General features: G+C 38.6%; 1 protein-coding gene across 1 annotated transcript in view; it reads right to left on the reverse strand.

Moving 5' to 3' along the window:
* The window catches only part of LOC136862731 (LIM homeobox transcription factor 1-beta), a 263,477-nt gene that overhangs the window by 48,553 nt on the left and 194,560 nt on the right, over positions 1 to 20,364 (reverse strand). Inside the window, exon 4 of the mRNA XM_067138957.2 lies at positions 10,182 to 10,308. Coding sequence (XP_066995058.1) covers positions 10,182 to 10,308 — 127 coding nt within the window. The remainder of the gene's footprint in view (positions 1 to 10,181; positions 10,309 to 20,364) is intronic.

A 20,364-nucleotide genomic window follows, 5' to 3' on the forward strand; every position in this document is an offset into this window, starting at 1 on the left:
GGCACTTTGCCAAAATATGGCTTCTGGGAGAGGGTATGTCGGATTGTATGTTAGAAGTGTGAATGATGCCGTAATAGCACGTACGTGGTGAATACCGGCACTTTTTCTCCCAGAAATAGAAAATTGATTAATAATCTTCTTCGTCTTCTTCTTCTTTTACCACACTTGTGGTATCATGGGTGCGAACTCTTTCGCACATATAGATGTGGCGCGTTTTACGGCCGGATGCCCTTCCTGACTCCAACCCACTTTAGAGGGACGTGATCACTATTGCGTGTTTCTGTGGTGGTTGATAGTGTAATATATTGTCTTAATATGAAGGGGAAAGTGTTGGGACAAACTCAAATACCCAGTCCCTGAGCCAGAAGAATAAATCAGACGTGGTTAAAATCCCCGACCCGGTCGGGAATCGAACCCGGCACCCTCTGAACTGAAGGCCTCAATGCTGACCATTCAACCAAGGAGTCAGACAGAACACTAATAATAATAATAATAATAATAATAATAATAATAATAATAATAATAATAATAATAATAATAATAATAATAATAAGTGTAGTAAATAAGTGAAGTAAACTCGTGTCCTCATCCCGAGGTGGTGCAGCTCTTTTCAGGCACACCCCCATTGGAGGTTAGCTGTATGTACCATTTCAACCACATACCAGCACTCCTCCTATTCTTAAATTTCTGGCAGTACCGGGAATCGAACCCGGGACCCCGAGGACGGCAGCTAATAACACTAACCGTTACGCTACGGAGGCGGGCATAGGTGCAGTAATAATGCTATTTTTTACGTCCCATTAACTACCTGTACGGTTTTCGTTGAGGGAGGTACTCCGTCGTACCGCGAAATGCAGAGTAACAGTGTAGTTCGGTCACATCTTCGGAAGCGACAAATAGCCTACAGCCTGATACAGCTTTTCTTAGCAGAAACGATTGACGGGAAACGTGGACATAGATGGAGAAGATGTCCTGGGCACAGAACCTCCGATAGTTGTTCGATATCCACTGTGATATGTGAAACACAAATAGGATTTTTTTTTTTTTTTTTGCTATTGGCTTTACGTCGCACCGACACAGATAGGTCTTATGGCGACGATGGGACAGGAAAGGACTAGAAGTGGGAAGGAAGCGGCCGTGGCCTTAATTAAGGTACAGCCCCAGCATTTGCCTGGTGTGAAAATGGGAAGCCACGGAAAACCATCTTCAGGTCTGCCGACAGTGGGGTTCGAATCACCTATCTACCGAATACTGGATACTGGCCGCACTTAAGCGACTGCAGCTATCGAGCTCGGTAATAGGAAACGTTAGGCAACTCCTTAATGGTCGCCAGTTGTCTGTAATGTGATGGCCCCAGAAAATGTATGAAAACTTCACAGTGCATTTCTAATAATGTGTTTTCCTTACACCAACGCATTTCCTTCATCTTTCATTGATTCTCTTATCGGTATGGTACTATACCTGTCTGGTGTGCTTCTATTTTCTACTGTTGTGACGCACCTTTACTATTCCGCAACTTTCACACGTGTACTGGGATAATGGCATTTCTAAACAAGTGGAGAGAAGAGAACCCAGGCTATGGTGAGATGTTATTAACCCCAAGGGATAAGGAAAATAACGTGTTCACTGCTTTCGGAAGTCCGCATGGCTATGAGACATGGCAAGGTGTCAGTCACCTTTGACCCAACACAGTTAAATAGAATCACATTTCTGTTTAGTCTTTGCTATACACACATACTTGTGTTTGCGACATCATTTCATCGCTACAGTAAAGTAAGGTTATACCTTCATCAGTCTCGAAGGGTAATGTCCCGTATATCACAAGAGTTGTGATCGGCCATTTTGTTACTCCAAGTTGGAAAGAAGATTCAGGGCGGCAAGAAAATTCAACGGGCTTGCCCCCGAGTTGGTGAGCTGGCTGCGAGGTCGGTCAGCATTGTGTACGCGTTGCCTGGGTAACGCTCCTTCCCCTCCCACGTCACCGCGGAGCTGCTGGGGTTAGGATGAAACGACTCACTGTCCTATGTGGAATTGCTCCAGGGTCTTCCCGTCCCTCTCACTCTCTCATTCTCTCTCTCCTCTTCCTCCTCCTCACTCTCTGCTCTCCCCCCCCCCCCCCCCTACTGCCTACTACCCAGAGCGTTTGACATTAAAGGCAATTCAAAGCAGCACAAGGCCCATGCCAAAATTGGCGAGCTTATAGATTATTGAACAGAAGTCGGAATTGAAGTTGGAGCCTAGCTTAGGGTAAGAGAAGGAGTTGTCCTACAGCGGTCTTACGTAAAGAGATCTTCTGACCACTAGTTAAAGGAAAGTGATTCTCTTGCGAGAGTTGGAGACTAGACTTTGGGACTATGGGGATTTATTCCCAGCGAGTTCTCTCCATAAAGAGTTATGTTCTTAAAGGAAATTTGCTTCCCCGGTCGGCTTCTGTACAAATAAAATAGTAATTTTGTCACTACTCTTAACATGTTTCTCTTATAGTTTTTCATTTCAGAATAACTTTACAATAGCCAAAAATAGGTTCACTTCAATTTTTGTCCTTTCCCCTGTTTGTTTACATTTGTTTGTTACATCAAAGAAAAGTGGGTAAACAAAATGTCCAGAAATTCCATATTTAAGTGCAGGGATAGCCTAATTGTGCGTTAGACTATACAGTAATTATTTGAAACGTATACAGTGGCGCAGTAACATTGTGGGGGCCAAAACAGAAAGTTCAAACCTTTCTCTTAATATTAGCTGCATCGGAAAACCATCGAATAACACCAAGAGGTCTGCTCAAGGTCTCTTAACGTCAATCAATCAATCAATCAATCAATCAATCAATCAATCAATCAATACTGATCTGCATTTAGGGCTGTCGCCCAGGTGGCAAATTCCCTATCAGTTGTTTACGTAGCCTTTTCTTAAATACTTTCAAAGAACCTACAAATTTATTGAACATTTCCCATGATAAATTATTCCAATCTCCTACTCCTCGTCCTATAAATTAATATTTGCCCCAATTTTTCCTCTTCAGTTCCAAATTTATCTTCAGCTTGCTGATGATGATGCTTGTTGTTTAAAGGGGCCTAACAGCTAGGTCATCGGCCACAACTTTATTTTCATATTATGATATTTCCTACTTGTAAAAGCTCAGCTCAAGCTTATTCGTCTATTAATGTTATTTGCTTTCGGTCGCGCTAACTACTTTACGATTTTCGGACATGCCGAGGTGTCGGATTTAGTCCCGCAGGAGTTCTTTTACGTGCCAGTAAATCTACTGACACAAGGCTGACGTATTTGAGCACCTTCACATACCACCGGACTGAGCCAGCATCGAACCTGCCAAGTTGAGATCAGAAGGCCAGCGCCTCAACAGTCTGAGTCACTCGGCCCGCCGTAGGCCTACTGTTGTTTAACAATCTGCTTTACCTCCCAAATTCAAGCTTACAGCTACGACATATTATTATTATTATTATTATTATTATTATTATTATTATTATTATTATTATTATTATTATTATTACCGAGCTGAGTGGCCGTACGTGTTAACGCCCTACGGCTATGGAGCCAAGTTCTGCATTCGGGAGAGGAATGGGCATGAGCCCAACCGTCGGCTGCCTAAGAATGATTTTGTGTGGCTTCCCTATTTTCACTTCCAGGCAAATGCTGGGACAGTTCCTATTCATAGGGCATAACCGATTCCATCCACCTCCTAACCTAATTTCATTCTCCTTCATCCATTGCATCTTCATTAGCTCATGTTGGTGTCATGAAGTGCTCCCGCCCGTGAAAACATGCCATATAGTTTCCTCTTACCTCAACCCCGACCCCATATCAGGAAACGGGACTGAGGGGCAGACATATTATTATTATTATTATTATTATTATTATTATTATTATTATTATTATTATTATTATTATTATTATTATTATTATTATTATTATTTACATCGATACAGCCAACTGTGGACTAAAATGACATAAGCTACCTGCTTCTCTTTCTTAGGCTTAGGCCTACACCTTTTTCTTTACATTTTAACGAAAGGTGTTTGAACCTCGCGCTACTTTTTAGCCATTCTTCCACCACGATGTCCCGTGGATTTGCAGGTTCATTCTCTGGACCATCCCTTTACCCCGCAATTTTCCAATTTTCTTCGTAAAAATGGTCCTCTTCAGTATGTCCTCTGGTCTTAGGCCTGTATCATTTAACGGCATATTAATTTTGTGCACCTCCTTCAGCCAGTGGGAATGAGATTTCCACTTTTTTTCTTGGAAAGTGAGCAATTTGTGCGCCATTCTCTCGCGTTTCATTCTCTCCAGGTGACCGTAAAAGGATAACCTTCCTTTCTTCATAACGGTAGTGATCTTTTCGACTCTCGCGTACAGTTCCTTGTTTGACCTCAAGTGGAAGACAAAACCTTCGATACTTTCTTAGGATCCAAAATTCCTGCGGAACTTCCTTTCCCTTTTGTCAATCGACATACCTTCCACTTTTGGTAGTGTTTCTGCAGCGTAAAGGCGCGCCGGTCTGACTACTATGCAGCGTCTAGTAGGCTTGTAGGTAAAATTCTTTGGGTTTTCATGGCACGAAATTATGACATGGAGGATCGACTCACATTTCGTACCGCGTAGCAACTCACTTGAGTAACAGTTGGTTACACGTCAGTTTTTGAATTATCAACCTCAGATTTGTCAATTAATAAAGATTCTAAGTAGTTATATGTAGACGTCAGAAGTATGTGTGAATTTGTTTTTCATCGAGCCTTTTGTTCATCGAGTAAAGAGAGCCATTGTACCGCGTTAAGAGAGCAGCACCATTATACTTTGTATGAAAGTTACGCGTTATAAATACAGAATAACACAGCAGGAACAAAATAAATACGCAGACAATTAATAAAATGAAAATACTCGTCGAAATATGAGGTTACAGCTGATGAAAGATATTGAAAATAATTAGTATGTTGGATGTACCTCACGCACATGGAAATAATTGCTTAATTTGCAATATGTTATTTGATACCCTATATATCGTTTGGACGTTCCAAGCTGAAATTGTACATTGGTATTACTTCTATTTTTACAGTATCTTCTTTAAGACTGGTGTATTATTATTATCATTATTATTAACATTATTACTATTAACAAATGTTTTGCAATTGTGATACGTCCTGGTGACAATGTATGGTTACAGTAGTGTAGCAACGAAGTTGAATGAAAAGATAAATTACATAACAAGAAACTGTAAGTCTATTTTAAAACTAAATAATACAAGTCATTACATAAAGGTAAGAAATCATATGATAACGAAACAAGAAGGAAAACATAAACGGATACAAGAAGTAAAAACTACATTACGAGCAGTGTAACGTAATAATAATTACAATCAATCACATAGGAATTCAAACAAAATTTTACGAAATACAGGACCTAACTTAAAATATTACAGTACATTAAAAGGAGTGTAGCATAATAATTACAACGTAATTACATATCCATTCTAGAGTACTCAAACGTCCCCAGTGCGTTTACACGACAATTTAGAGTAGATTCAGCTCTAATATTGTATTCACAACGCTGTCACCTAGAAATTTACACAATTTTTCCCGATATTGGAGTTTTTACTTGAAGCATCTAACGTTGTTGGGAAAAGGCTCTAAGAATGTTGCAAGTAGGCCTAATGCATTCCAGTTATCGAATCTCCACTTAGAAACTCCTGATTTATAAACGAACATTTACTATAACCTTTCTCTTACTTTGTATGAATAAATATCAGGCATTCCCAGACACTTTAATATTCCCATTATAATATCAAGCAAAATGTTAGACATCATAATCTGTTTGGTGACTGTCTAGCCGAAAGGATAACGATAGGCCTATGTTTGGTTCTGTTGGAAGGACATGGGTTATATTCCCCTCCAAGAAGCTAAAAGGAGATTTTCACTTATAAAGAAACTGACCCTGCATCAGAAATTAGATTCATTCCTGACGGGAAATGTGGACGGGCATAGAACAAAATAATCCATCCCAATAAGTGCCGAGGTTGCGAATAGTAGAGTGTACCTTCGACTCTTCCAAGGATCTTCATGGCCCGTATGGAGATAACTTTGCTGTTCTTGTTTTGATAGCCCTTCAGTTTATGCCATTTGAAACGAGACAAACTGTAAGACAATTTGAATTTTCGTGAAGATTTTGCTCAGCTTCATCAGAAGTTAACCGTTGTTCTATTATTACCTAGTTTACGCGGTATGAACCGAGAATACTATCATGTTTCTTATTCTGGGCCGTGAAACTATCGATTAAAATAAATATTATTGTTGTTCGGCTCCTTACCTAAATGGTCAGTGTCGTGGCCTTCGGTTAAGAAGGTCTCGGGTGCAATTCACAGCCGGATCATGGATTTTTAGCCACGTCTGGTTAACTCTTCCGGCTTGCGTTTGTCTCGGTATAGACCCCTTCATAAACACACACCACACTATGAACCACCACAGAAACTCAGTGGTAAATTCACTTACTTCCTCATACAGTTGGCGTCAGGAAAGTCATCCAGCCGTAAAACAGGCCAAAATCCACATCTATGACAGTTCGTGCCAGAGCCCCCCACAGGGGATGGGAAAAGCCGTGGAAGAAGAAGAAGAAGAAGAATTTCAATGTAATTGTTCAGACAAGCCATCAGTCCCAAGGGGCAGGGGTAGAGTGTCTGCTCTCCGTTGACCCCTTGTTCGATTCCCGGTTCGCATAAGGATTTTAAACCAGGACCGCCCACTTCCGCGGCGTAAACATTAGCATTTTTAGCTGTTGTCATTGGATACCCACGTTCAATTCCATTGCTGCCAGATAATTAAAAATGGCAGGAGGGCTGGTATGTGCTTAAAATTGTACATGCAGCTCATCGACATTGGTGTGTGGCTGAAAAAAGCTGCACCAACTCGGTATGAGGGCACGAGTATACTTTTCAGTTCAGGACTGGAATAGGGTTCATTCAGATTTGTGAGACTAATTAGGGACTGCCTGATATGAGAAGGAATGGACGCGGTCACAAAAGCAAGCAATATGGCTGAGAATGTCGTCTTGCTGCTCCTCTGGTTCTCCAATATTTGCAGTCTATCTAGCTGGACAGCTAACATCTTGGTATACCAAGGCCCTTAATGAGTAGTGGTTTAGACAGTTCATGATAGACCATTCACTTACGTCTCTCTTTTTTTTTTTTTTTTTTTTGCTGCACCCAACTGACAAAACATTGAACGATTTATGAAGCTCCATAAATCGTTCGTTGAACTTGTTTTATTCAGTAACTTCTCAAACGAGCAGAATACACAATCCGAACATTGGCGTTGGTGCCCCCCGTTAAGCCAGGAGACCTTTAATTAGATATTCAGAGCTAAAGTTTATTTGTTGTAAGATGGTCATTTCTTTCCTGGCCCTCCTTTAGCCAACAATATGAAATCTACCCATCCAAATCCTGAACATATTCAATTACTGCAGGGATATCTGTACTATACTAATAACTCTACTCCACGAGTATTGACCGACTGGTATACGCACAGCTTAATTCAATAGTTTCAGTGTATTAATGGTGAGTTCATGCAAAAACTGGATGTAAATCAATTTAAATTTTAAAAAAACTGCTTTCCCGAAAATATCATGAATAACAATGAAACAACCAAAACATGTAAGTGAATATTTTATTGTCCGACTCTCTCAACCCTTCTTTGAGAAATCCCATGCCCAACAACTGAGGGACTTTATTGTTCTATTAATATTATGTAACCATTTACAATGTGTTTAAAATTATTATTAATAATACTATACCAGGCGAGTTGGCTGTGCGTTAGGGGCGCGCAGCTGTGAGCTTGCATCCGGGAGATAGTAGGTTCGAGCCCCACTGTCGGCAGCCCTGAAGATAGTTTCCCGTGGTTTACCATTTTCAGACCACACAAATGCTGGGTCTGTACCTTATGTAAGGCCACGGCCGCTTACCTCTCACTCCTAGGCTTTTCCTATCCCATCGTCGCCATAAGACCTATCTGTGTTGGTGCGACGTAAAGCCAATTGTAAAAATTATTATTATTATTATTATTATTATTATTATTATTATTATTATTATTATTATTATTATTATTATTATTATTATTATTAGACTACTATTACCATTGTATTTGATCTAATTGCCAATTATCATTTGCCGTAACAATGTTTAAAGTGCACAAAACACTAAATTTAGTTTCTTGTGCACTCTGGGCAAAAGAGAATTTCGAAGGGCACAAGAAGACTTCATACATATTTCACGGGGCCTTGACGAAATCCTATTTTTGATATTGTGAGTGTCTTCAAAAAATAGTTGCACAGCAGAACTAGCACGGTTTATTACGCACCTAAACACACAGATGGCATAATAGACTAAATATTAAAAGGATAAGTCCAAAAGTTACGAGTGCCCATACAGAATTAATATATAAACACAGAGAATTCTGGTTTTCATTGAATAAGTCAATGTTCAAAGCACTATAGCATGGGTACTTACTTAATCTTAAAACTACTGATGGAAGTACAGGAACTAAAGTTGATATACAACTTCGAAGGTGTGTCCCTAACACTTACAGCCTGAATACCTGTAGAGAACCCATATCAGGCGAGGATGGTGCACCAAGCACTTATGACTTGAAACAGAGCTCTTCATTCGGAATATGGAGGGTTGGCTCACTTTGTACTGTCATGAGAATGTTTTTCCGTCGTTTTCCATTCTCCTCACTAAGGCAAGTTCTGGGACAGTCCCTTTATTTAGGCGACGGCCGCTCCTCTCTCAAACTTCTCCGCACCTCAAAACACTGCGTCACATCTCCTGGCCTTAGAGAGGGCCTCTACGGCTAGGAGGCCCACCGTACCCCATCAGGGTACAAAAAGAAAGCTTTTAGTAGGTAGGTAGGTGTGTGAATAGTGGCTGAGGAAACACAGGAACGTCAAGTGCCACCTGGGACACATGACATGGCGTTAGCCAACTTTTTCTTATACGATCTGACTGATATCGTTGTTATTATTTATTTGCCTCGAGAAGTTAGATTTAAGAAATTAGCTCTCACGGCTTGTCAGTAAATTACAATATCTCAATGATTCTCCAATCCTCTGTGAATGAAATAAGTACTTCGACGAACTTCATATTACAGCTAGCATAGTGACTCCGGCTAAGTTAACAGCGTTTACTCTGAACAAAGTCAGAACCAAGTGCAAACATCTTTGTTTAGGTCCTCTCTTACCCGCTATGGCCGGGTCTGCTATGTTCCCAGGTAACCCCCATTCGCCCTACGTGACCTCACCACCGAATCCAGTTTATATGCACAGCTTCACCATAACTTAACCTTTATCTCTTCATGACGAGTGCCTTCTTATATCAGCCTGTTTCCAGTCAATCAACCGGGTCAGGAATGGAATGAATGAAGTCCCATCTAGCGGCGAGGATAGAAACTGTGCCGGCTGCTAAGCCTGTCGCATGCCCTCATACCATTGTTCCCCATTATTGTGTGTACCATCATTCTCGTTATATTCGTGCCCAGTACCTCCACCTCATGAATAAAATGTCCTGAGTACATATATCTCTACAGCAAACTCGATGTGAAAACAGGGCAATACAAGGATTGTTTTGTCTACGGATATGAACTCACTTCCTTTTTATGTAATATCGTTCACCGAATTCATAAGCCTTGCCACACACTGAAACAATTTCACTTACTATTCAACTATCCTAGGATAATATACATCTCAAGTACTTTAAATGACCCTCCCTACACACTATATCCCCGTATGTTCCTTTCTAATTGATATCGTTTGGAAATCCTAAATCTGGTTACAGAGAAAATAGGTAGAACTGTTAGGCAGTAAAAATGTACCTGCTCAAATATTCTAGCGATAGAACAGCAGATAATTATTGTTATCTGTTTATTACCTATTTTAATAACCTTTCAATACCAAATAATTCGTGCTAGCTCGGTTTGAAAGTGGTCGTTTTCGATGGCCAAAATCGGGACCGTAAACGCAGCATTCTGAAGGTTACTACGAATCCCTTGGTTTTATTATATTACTGTTTTCAATTTTCATCTTGTCAAAATACCGAGAACCGGTAATCATGCAGAGACATAAAATGTAGGCCAGTGTATCGACGAAACAATAATAACTCGAATATACAGAAAATAATTATCACTTACTCTGTTCTTCCTCCTTCACTTTCGGTTTCTTGTCGTCAATACTTTCCTCGTCTTTGGTGCTCTTGTTCTCTTGTCTTGCTTTCTTTTGTATTTTCTTCATTTTTGCTCGCTGATTTTGGAACCAAACCTGTAAAGTAATAAACGGCAAAATTACAGAGCGCTGAATTATAAATAAACATTAATGTGATAGCGCTAGTCATTGTAACTTGTCAGGCTCCTTGGCTTAATTGTCAGCGTAGTTGACTTGTGTTCAGGGGACCTCATGTTCGATTACCAGCCCCCGCAGGGGTTAATGATTCTGGCTCGGGGACTTCTGTTTGTGTTCGTCTGAACACTTTTCGACATGTTGACCGTGATAATGGACATCACATTTACCGAAAGTATGTTATCTCAGAAATGAGCCGTCGGATTTTTTTAAAATTTGAGATACACTTTGCGATTGCTCGATTTCGATAATTCTGTAAGAGATTTTTTAAATGGATACAAACGTGGAGCTTGTTTCCAAAAGGTACCAAATCCAAAAATATTGGTAAAATGGGTTACTGGTGGCAGCACCTTCTTCACTGTCTTTAGAATGTATTATCGGTGTAATTTTACCCAAAAAGTACCAAATCTGGTCGAAAGATGTCTCCAACAAGCAGGATATGTTTCATAGTAAATTGTAGCGAATCATAATTCAATCGAAGCCAAGCTGTTACGTCAGATGGTGTTCTACATTTTCTTTGAGGAATTGGTGTCACGTTTTTGCGTTTCCTATGTAATGGCTGCCGTGATATAGTAATTTACAAGTTTGTTATCCTATAGTAGAGAAAAAGCGTAGGAAAATCAAAACCACCCTTCATGTTCGGAAGTATGATGAAATATGTGGGAGTGTTGGGTCTGCCCACATTCTAGGATCAGTAGATGGCTGAACTCGCAGGAAGTAGCATAATATTTATTCCTAACCACGAAAAAGTTCAAAATGAGTGAAGCTAAAAGATCGGCAGTTGAGGAAATATTAGGATTTTCGGGTTTCATACTTATTATAGGCTGTTATTTAACCTGTCCGTCAGCACAGAATGAGGCGAGGATTGGTGTATGATCTTGTGGTAAGAACTATAAAGGAGGTAGAATGTAAGAGTCAAATGCAAGTGGCGAGGAAGAAGGATATTGTGGCACTGTTATCAGCCAGAGATATAAATCAATTGGGATTTTACAAAGCTATTGTAAAGAAAATAATGATGATAATCAGTTATTCAAGAGGAATGAATAGTGTGTTGATTGTGCATGAAAAAACGGTGTGAACAGAAATTGAAAACTAGTTGATTGTGCATGAAAATGATTTTGCGAACCGAAATTTTAAACTTGCACTGAAATAATGAATGTTTAACGAGAATGCTTACTAGTAAATAACACCAAATAATAGTTCACTCCAACTTGATTTTTAGTGGAATGCTATTTATTCTGCAAGTGTTAGAAATTTAACTTTCCTGTCAAAATATACCACATCCAACTATTGTCTCCAAAATATGTAGAAGTATTGTAAAGAAAGGAATAGAATTAAGTAATTTAATAGATATATATTTACCAGATATTGTAATAGGAGTTGAATCATGGCTGAGAAATGATATAATGGATGCAGAAACTTTCTCACGGCACTGGAGTGTGAATCGTAGAGATAGGATAGGAATGGTGGGAGGGGGAGTATTCATTCTGGTGAAAGAAGAATTAGTAAGCTACGAAAAAGTTAAAGATGAGACACATGAAATTCTAGGTGTAAGGCTCATTTCTAAAGATAATAGGCAATTTGATGTATTTGGAGTGTACATACCGGGAAAGGGTAGCACTCACGCGGATTCGGAATTATTTGATAGGATAGTCGGCTATGTGGGAAACGACATGGGAAGAAATGTGATTGTAGCGGGAGATCTGAATTTGCCACATGTCAACTGGGAAGGAAATGCGAACGACAGGAAGCATGACCAACAAATGGCAAATAAGTTAATATGGGAAGGACAGCTGATTCAGAAAGTGATGGAACCAACCAGAGGGAAAAATATCCTGGATGTCGTGCTGATAAAACCAGATGAGCTCTATAGGGAAACTGAAGTAATAGATGGTATTAGTGATCATGAAGCTGTTTTTGTTGTAGTCAAAAATAAATGTGATAGAAAGGAAGGTCCTAAAAGTAGGACTATTAGGCAGTACCATATGGCTGATAAAGCAGGCATGAGGCGGTTTCTAAAAAGTAACTATGATCGGTGGAAAACGGTAAATAAAAATGTAAACAGACTCTGGGATGGGTTTAAAGAAATTGTTGAGGAATGCAAAAACAGGTTTGTACCTTTAAGGGTGTTAAGGAATGGTAAAGACCACCTTATTATAATAGAGAAATAAAGAGACTAAGAAGGAGGTGCAGACTGGAAAGAAATAGAATTAGAAATGGCTGTGGAAGTAAGGAGAAATTGAAGGAACTTACTAGAAAATTGTATCTAACAAAGAAGGCAGCTAAGGATAACATGATGGCAAGCATAATTGGCAGTAATACGAAATTTAGTGAAAAATGGAAGGGTATGTGTAGGTATTTTAAGGCAGAAACAGGTTCCAAGAAGGACATTCCAGGAATAATTAATGAACAAGGAGAGTGTGTATGTGAGGATCTTCAAAAGGCAGAAGTATTCAGTCAGCAGTATGTAAAGATTGTTGGTTACAAGGATGATGTCGAGATAGAGGAGGAGACTAAGGCAAATGAAGTATTAAAATTTACATATGATAACAATGACATTTACAATAAGATACAAAAGTTGAAAACTAGAAAAGCGGCTGGAATTGATCAGATTTCTGGGGATATACTAAAGACAGTGGGTTGGGATATAGTACCATATCTGAAGTACTTATTTGATTATTGTTTGGTCGGAGGAGCTATACCAGATGAATGGAGAGTTGCTATAGTAGCCCCTGTGTATAAAGGAAAGGGTGATAGACATAAAGCTGAAAATTACAGGCCAGTAAGTTTGACATGCGTTGTATGTAATCTTTGGGAAGGCATTCTTTCTGATTATATTAGACATGTTTGTGAAATTAATAACTGGTTCGATAGGAGGCAGTTCGGTTTTAGGAAAGGTTATTCCACTGAAGCTCAACTTGTAGGATTCCAGCAAGATATAGCAGATACCTTGGATTCTGGAGGTCAAATGTACTGTATCGCGATTGACCTGTCTAAAGCATTTGATAGGGTGGACCATGGGAGACTACTGGCAAAAATGAGTGCGGTTGGACTAGACAAAAGAGTGACTGAATGGGTTGCAATATTTCTAGAAAATAGATCTCAGAGAATTAGAGTAGGTGAAGCTTTATCTGACCCTGTAATAATTAAGAGGGGAATTCCTCAAGGCAGTACTATCGGACCTTTATGCTTTCTTATATATATAAATGATATGAGTAAAGGAGTGGAATCGGAGGTTAGGCTTTTTGCGGATGATGTTATTCTGTATAGAGTAGGCCTAATAAATAATTTACAAGATTCTGAGCAACTGCAACGTGACCTCGATAATGTTGTGAGATGGACACCAGGCAATGGTGTGTTGATAAACAGGGTTAAAAGTCAGGTTGTGAGTTTCACAAATAGAAAAAGTCCTCTCAGTTTTAATTACTGCGTTGATGGGGTGAAAGTTCCTGTTGGGGCTCATTGTAAGTATCTAGGTGTTAATATAAGGAAAGACCTTCATTGGGGAAATCACATAAATGGGATTGTAAATAAAGAGTACAGATCTCTGCACATGGTTATGAGGGTGTTTAGGCGTTGTAGTAAGGATGTAAAAGAGAGGGCATATAAGTCTCTGGTAAGACCCCAACTAGAGTATGGTTCCAGTGTATGGGACCCTCACCAGGATTACCTGATTCAAGAATTGAAAAAAATCCAAAGAAAAGCAGCTCGATTTGTTCTGGGTGATTTCCGACAAAAGAGTAGCGTTACAAAAATGTTGCAAAGTTTGGGTTGGGAAGAATTGAGAGAAAGAAGAAGAGCTGCTCGACTAAGTGGGATGTTCCGAGCTGTCAGCGGAGAGATGACGTGGAATGACATTAGTAGACGAATAAGTTTGAGTGGCGTTTATAAAAGTAGGAAAGATATAAATATGAAGATAAAGTTGGAATTCACGAGGACAAACTGGGGCAAATATTCATTTATAGGAGGGGGAGTTAGGGACTGGAATAACTTTCCAAGGGACACGTTTAATAAATTTCCAATTTCTTTGAAATCATTTAGGGAAAGGCTAGGAAAGCAACAGATAGGGAATCTGCCACCTGGGCGACTGCCCTAAATGCAGATCAGTATTGATTGATTGATTGATTGATTGATTGATTGATTGATTGATTGATTGATTGATTGATTGATTGATTGATTGAAAATATACCAAATCCAAAATTGTCTCATTACTAAAATTTAAAACAAAGGGATAAATACAGTATATTTCTGATGCATGTAAATATGGTCCTTGATACTGAATGAATATACCTGTATGAGCAAAGAACGACAGGTATCATTAGTCGTATTTAATCAGTATGTTTTTCTCACTTCCTATACAATTTGTTCAGGTGGATTTGATAACTTTTGGAAACAGGCACCACAAATTAATTCGTGATTGGAAGGGGTAAATAATCATAGTAGGAGAACAGTTTGTATTTCTGTCACGAATTAATTTGTTCCAATTTAAAAAATTATCTTACAGGATTATTGAAATACAGGCACATGAATCTGTAGTTCAGATATTTTAAGAAATACGACGTCTCGCTTCTCAGATATACAGATATAAGTAACGTCCATGATAATACACATCGTTACCCGATGGCTGAATGTGGGCTATACAATAAGATGTTTACATTCATGCCTTAGTTTTACTGTACATTCATTATAAAAATGGTTTGCATACTTAACGCATTATGTTCAGGGGAAACATGAAAATGAAACATATTACGTTTCACATTAAACAACCCTGTAAAAAGAGGGATACAAGTGTTATTTTCCATTAAATTACGTAATGGACGAAATTAACCGGGTTTTTTTTTCAGAAATTGAGATATACGTACTTTCCTACGACTCTATTCCAATAATCCTATCAAAGATTTAAAATTGATACAAATTAATTCGTGAGTGAAAGGGGTAACACACCTCCATTGACATGCAAGACTTAGAACTACCAACCATCATAGAAACACTTAAAAGTGAATATATCCCTGCACATAGAGTTAATGTCAAAAAGGGCTTCCGACCGTAAAATTAGGCGTTTCCGTAAACCGTATAAGTAGTTAGTGGGACGCGACACCAATAACATTATTATTATTATTATTATTATTATTATTATTATTATTATTAGAAGAGGAAGAAGAAGAATAAGAAGAAGAAGGATATTACAGCTGAGTATGGATTTCCTCCCAGAACACTATCTGCAATAGGCTACTCAAAGACAAAGACAAGATTCGCCTGACGGTAGATGAATCACGATTTACACCACAGCAGAAGAGATTTAAAACTTTAAATTTCGAGGAGCTTGAACAAGCTATGATTGGGTGGATGACCCGTGTGAGAGACAAAAACATTCCAACAACCAGTAGCTTAGTTCGTGAACAAACAGAAACATTCGCTTAAGATTTAGGTTATGAATCTATACACACCAGCTCTGGCTGGCTAGACGAATTTAAACATCGAAATGGAATTGTCAGTGTGATAATGTCAGATGAAAGTGCTGCAGTAAGTCAGTAAGTGAAGTGGACAGCAAACATTACCAAGATTACTTTTGCCAGCCTAGCTAGGTAAGAGGAGTACAGTCCTTATGACGTTTTAATGCTGATGAGACTGCTTTCTTCTACAAATGCCTGCCTGGAAAGACACTGGCGTTTAAAGGTGAAAAGGTTTTCTTTTTTCGGGGGGGGGGGGGAAGTAGAGAAAGTGTTACAATGATGCTGAGAGATAATGTGATTTTTCATTTCAAAATTACTGCAATCATTGGCCTGGATGATGATGATGATAATAATAATAATAATAATAATAATAATAATAATAATAGGTTGAAAGACATAATTTTATGTGCCGATGTGTAAACAACTTTAACCTGAAAATCTTTCTCCAGTTGGTCGAACACAGTTAATACAAAAAAAAATTAAAATACAAGGGCTGAAAGAAAACGTTATATAACTCAGAAGACATGTTTCTTCCAACCATGTGGACATCTTCAGATTTGGAAACTATTGTATTATTATTATTATTATTATTATTATTATTATTATTATTACCAATCTCCGTGGCTAAACTGCGTCGACCAGTTGGGAAAAATCACATTAATAACCATAGTAATGATATTAATGTGAGTTAAAAGAAAGGGAACATTAGAATGGCCTTGGTACGCCTATCAGTATTACGTGTAAGAGAAAAGTGCACGTAGCGTAGCCGAGCGTTGAGGAAATCCAGGATACACGTACTGGTGGTATGTCACCGCTAAAATGCCAGTCAGAACCCTGCCGACCGCGGTAACTAGGGCTGGTATCTCTGACATGAGGGCGCTAAGGGCTATTCCTCCCAGGGCACATAATAACAAACTTGATATCGCAGATTCTCTTACATAACGTGAGTCCTATGTATAATATCAGGGGCCTGCTTCCTTACAGTATATCAGCATGAGAGCAAATGCAACATTAACGAAGTAATTTATTATTATTACCACGTTTTGAAACAGTATTTTCATATGGTAATAGTAAGTTAATTCGAATCAGTATTATGCCATATTCGCCACGTTATTCTTCTTTTAACTCTACAGCTAAGTAGTGGTAAATCATGATTGTAGTCACAATACTTGAAAACATACATTAGGGCCTACTCCTCTCTCACTGTAGTCATTGCTTTCCGTAACGAGGAGCGTACGAGGGCAGAAAGAAAGAATGTGAATACAAACTCTTTTCACTAATCTCCATAAACATGACTGATTTTTATTTACTTATTTATTTATTTATTTATCATACAAACAATAATTCTTCTAATTCATTCATTCATGCAATCTCAGTCCTTTTCTCTCCCAGAATTCTTGAAAAACGTTCTGTGTTGGTGCGACGTGAAAGAAGTAGCATAAAATATTATTTCCTCACATACATTTGTATGAGTTTGCTGAGTTTCTTTAGTCTTTCATAATCTCGCAGTTTTTGCCTTAAAAATACAACCATTACTGTCAATTATCTTTAGATAGGAAAAATAAAAGTAAATCATAGTATATGCCTACTAATCCGATTCTCATCCAGTTATCTTCCCTTCTTTCTATAAAGAAAATACAGTATATAATTGATTGTGGGTTCGAATTCCACCGTCGGAGCCCTGAGTATGGCTTTCCGTAGTTTTTTATTTTCACTCCAGGCAAAACTCTATAGAGTTGTAACTTGCCGCTTGCTTCCAAGTCCTAGACTTTTCCTACCCCAGCGTCGTCAGAAACTTATATGTGTTAGTAGGCCTACGACATTATACGGCTAGTGAACAGTCATTCCAATAATAGTGCACTTGTGAGTGTTATAATGGGCTAAGTAGTGTTTAAAATACCATTTGTAACACATGTTTTCAACTATTGTAAACATTGCGTATTTATGCGTGCTTATACTCGTATCCTATTACACTAAAACTCGTAGCATAGCCCTCCCTATGCCGATATGTATTTCTTTTATTTATGTCTTAACAAAGAACAACGTGAAAGCAAATATTTCACAACGAGGTAGTTTCCCTATGCTCGAGGAAGGAATAAAGTTTATAATTTAGTAAGACTTTGAGCCACAACGTGTAGTGAAGCAGCGATGTATGAATACGTGCTGGCGGGGACTGTCGTACACACTCGTGACGCAGAAAAAATTGATGTTTATGGTGAGATGAGTTACTAGAAAGAAATGGAGAGAGGAAGTCGGGAACCCGGTGAAGGTCTGTTACATGACCATAACTTAGTTCACATCAGTCAGCTTAGTTTTTTGCTCAAGGTGGAAGCTCATTATCTAACCATCTGAATAATAAGGAATTTAAATGAAAACAGTGTTTGTTCCACTGTCGTCAGATAGCTCCCTCTGAGGATCGATGGTAGAGGTTTGGTGTCGAGATCTGAACAATATGGGTTCAAACTCCACCGAGGTTGACGGATATTTTAAGGGGTAAACGATATCCATTCGGCACTCTATGTCGCACGAGGTCGGAATGTAAGAGATCTCGCGTGATGCATTTGATATTTACCCTGAAAATTAATTAATACTCAGACGTAGATCACCAAACAGAGTAAAACGGAACGTCAAAATTGATACGAAGGCATTCTCAATGATATCGTATCAAAATAACTTCATGAAGTAGCTGAAGCAGTATTATTATTATTATTATTATTATTATTATTATTATTATTATTATTATTATTATTATTATTATTATTATTATTATTATTATTATAGTAGTTTAGGAATATCTCGACACGCTAAGAAAAAACCTGTAATTTTGATCATGCTTTATTTGTAAAATATTTCAATTATTTCCCAGGTGATTTTGTACACAGTTAGTTTTTGTTTTCTATTCTTTATGGAAAAAAATAACATTTCATATCATGTTAAATTATCAAATAAATAAAGGATGCAATAATGTCCACTTCTCCCGCACTTAGGGAGAACCTGACACTAGGTAGGACCTCCGAATAGTTACGCAACTATTGTACACAATGGGTACATATAAACTGCTCATCGTTTCCATTTTCCACACACATCTCGTGGAACCATTTCCTGCATTCCCCACTACATTGGACCCATGCCTCATTACGGTTGTCGTCACATACCGCGCAGTAATTCTCAGAGCAATGAAGACTGCTTGAGAAACTAGCTTCCCCGTAGCGCACGCCGAGTTCTCGTTGTTGTCCTTCGATTTGAAGGATTCTTTTCATTTTCGCGTTTCCTATTCTTTAAGTATTCCCGATAATCCTGTGAAGTCACCGTGGCGGATGGGAGGGGAAGCAACACATCCCTATTCATACAGCTTATGCCTTATCAAGCACATACGGATCTTTGCAGTGCGTTGAGTGTCCGTCGATTATGAACCGAATCCTGCCCAGAGGTTTGTAACGGTTTAAGTGATTAAGGAATAATGATTCGGACATTTTAACAACTGATCCACTGGGCATTCCTATTGAGTGTATCTTTGCCTTACCCCTTTCATTATAACAAAGGGTGGGATAGCATATTCAATAGCATTACCACACACCATTACTGTTAACGTAGATCCCTTTTTTGCCGTGGTGCTGTGAAACACGTTTTTCTTTCCTTTTTCACTAATAATCTTCCCTTCCTTAAATATGAGCTGAACAGCAGTTTCATTGACATTCAAAATATTACCAGGCTCTTGAGAAACCCAGTCATATCCAACCATTGCCTTTTGGTTTTTAAATATGCTTCTTAACACCATTCCTCTGAGTGAACCTAAAAGCCAGTTCTCGTAAGTCGGTCACTGTTAGCCCAAACCCTTTAGAATCGAGATGATAAAGGTTGACTAACTGGTCCTCCATAGCTTTGTCAATTGTTGCTCCTTTTTCCAGTTTTCTATTGGTAGATATACCAGATAGTATTCTGGATCTGAGTGTATTCCTTGGAATACTGAAATACTTCGCAGCTGTTGCTAAAGTAGTTCCATTTTCTTTCACGTCCTTAATAGCAGCAGCCATATCTTCTGCATTCCATCGTTCAAGCAGAACTTTGTACACATATATCCGTGGCATCCTCCACCTATAACCATTTGGATGCAAAACTATTAATGCGAAACTTCTACTTTATCATCAGTCCAACCTTCGTAATTTGAGTTTAATTTAACACTACAAACATTATTATAAAAATATCGCATTACAAATATATTATACATATCCTAATACATTACATTGCCATCATTTATTACTCCTACTAAACTGTAGAATTAACGCACCATTAAACCATGTCCCCAAAAATGTATCCCGGTTTAGAGATTCAGGGAGATCTCGACACTGTCCCAGCTTGTCGTATCTAGATCTCCCCGAGTTTCATTGGCAGGCAAGAGTCCGCAACACTTACCAAGCTGAAGGTTTGGCGATTTGGAAATGACATCACCGCTTCTCCGAAACTTGCTTAGTGCGCCTAACCTAAAACATTATCTTAAAAGTATCGCATATCTACCTATTTCGTT

This window comes from Anabrus simplex, chromosome 2, assembly GCF_040414725.1.
Source record: "Anabrus simplex isolate iqAnaSimp1 chromosome 2, ASM4041472v1, whole genome shotgun sequence".
In the NCBI taxonomy this organism is placed as follows: domain Eukaryota; kingdom Metazoa; phylum Arthropoda; class Insecta; order Orthoptera; family Tettigoniidae; genus Anabrus; species Anabrus simplex.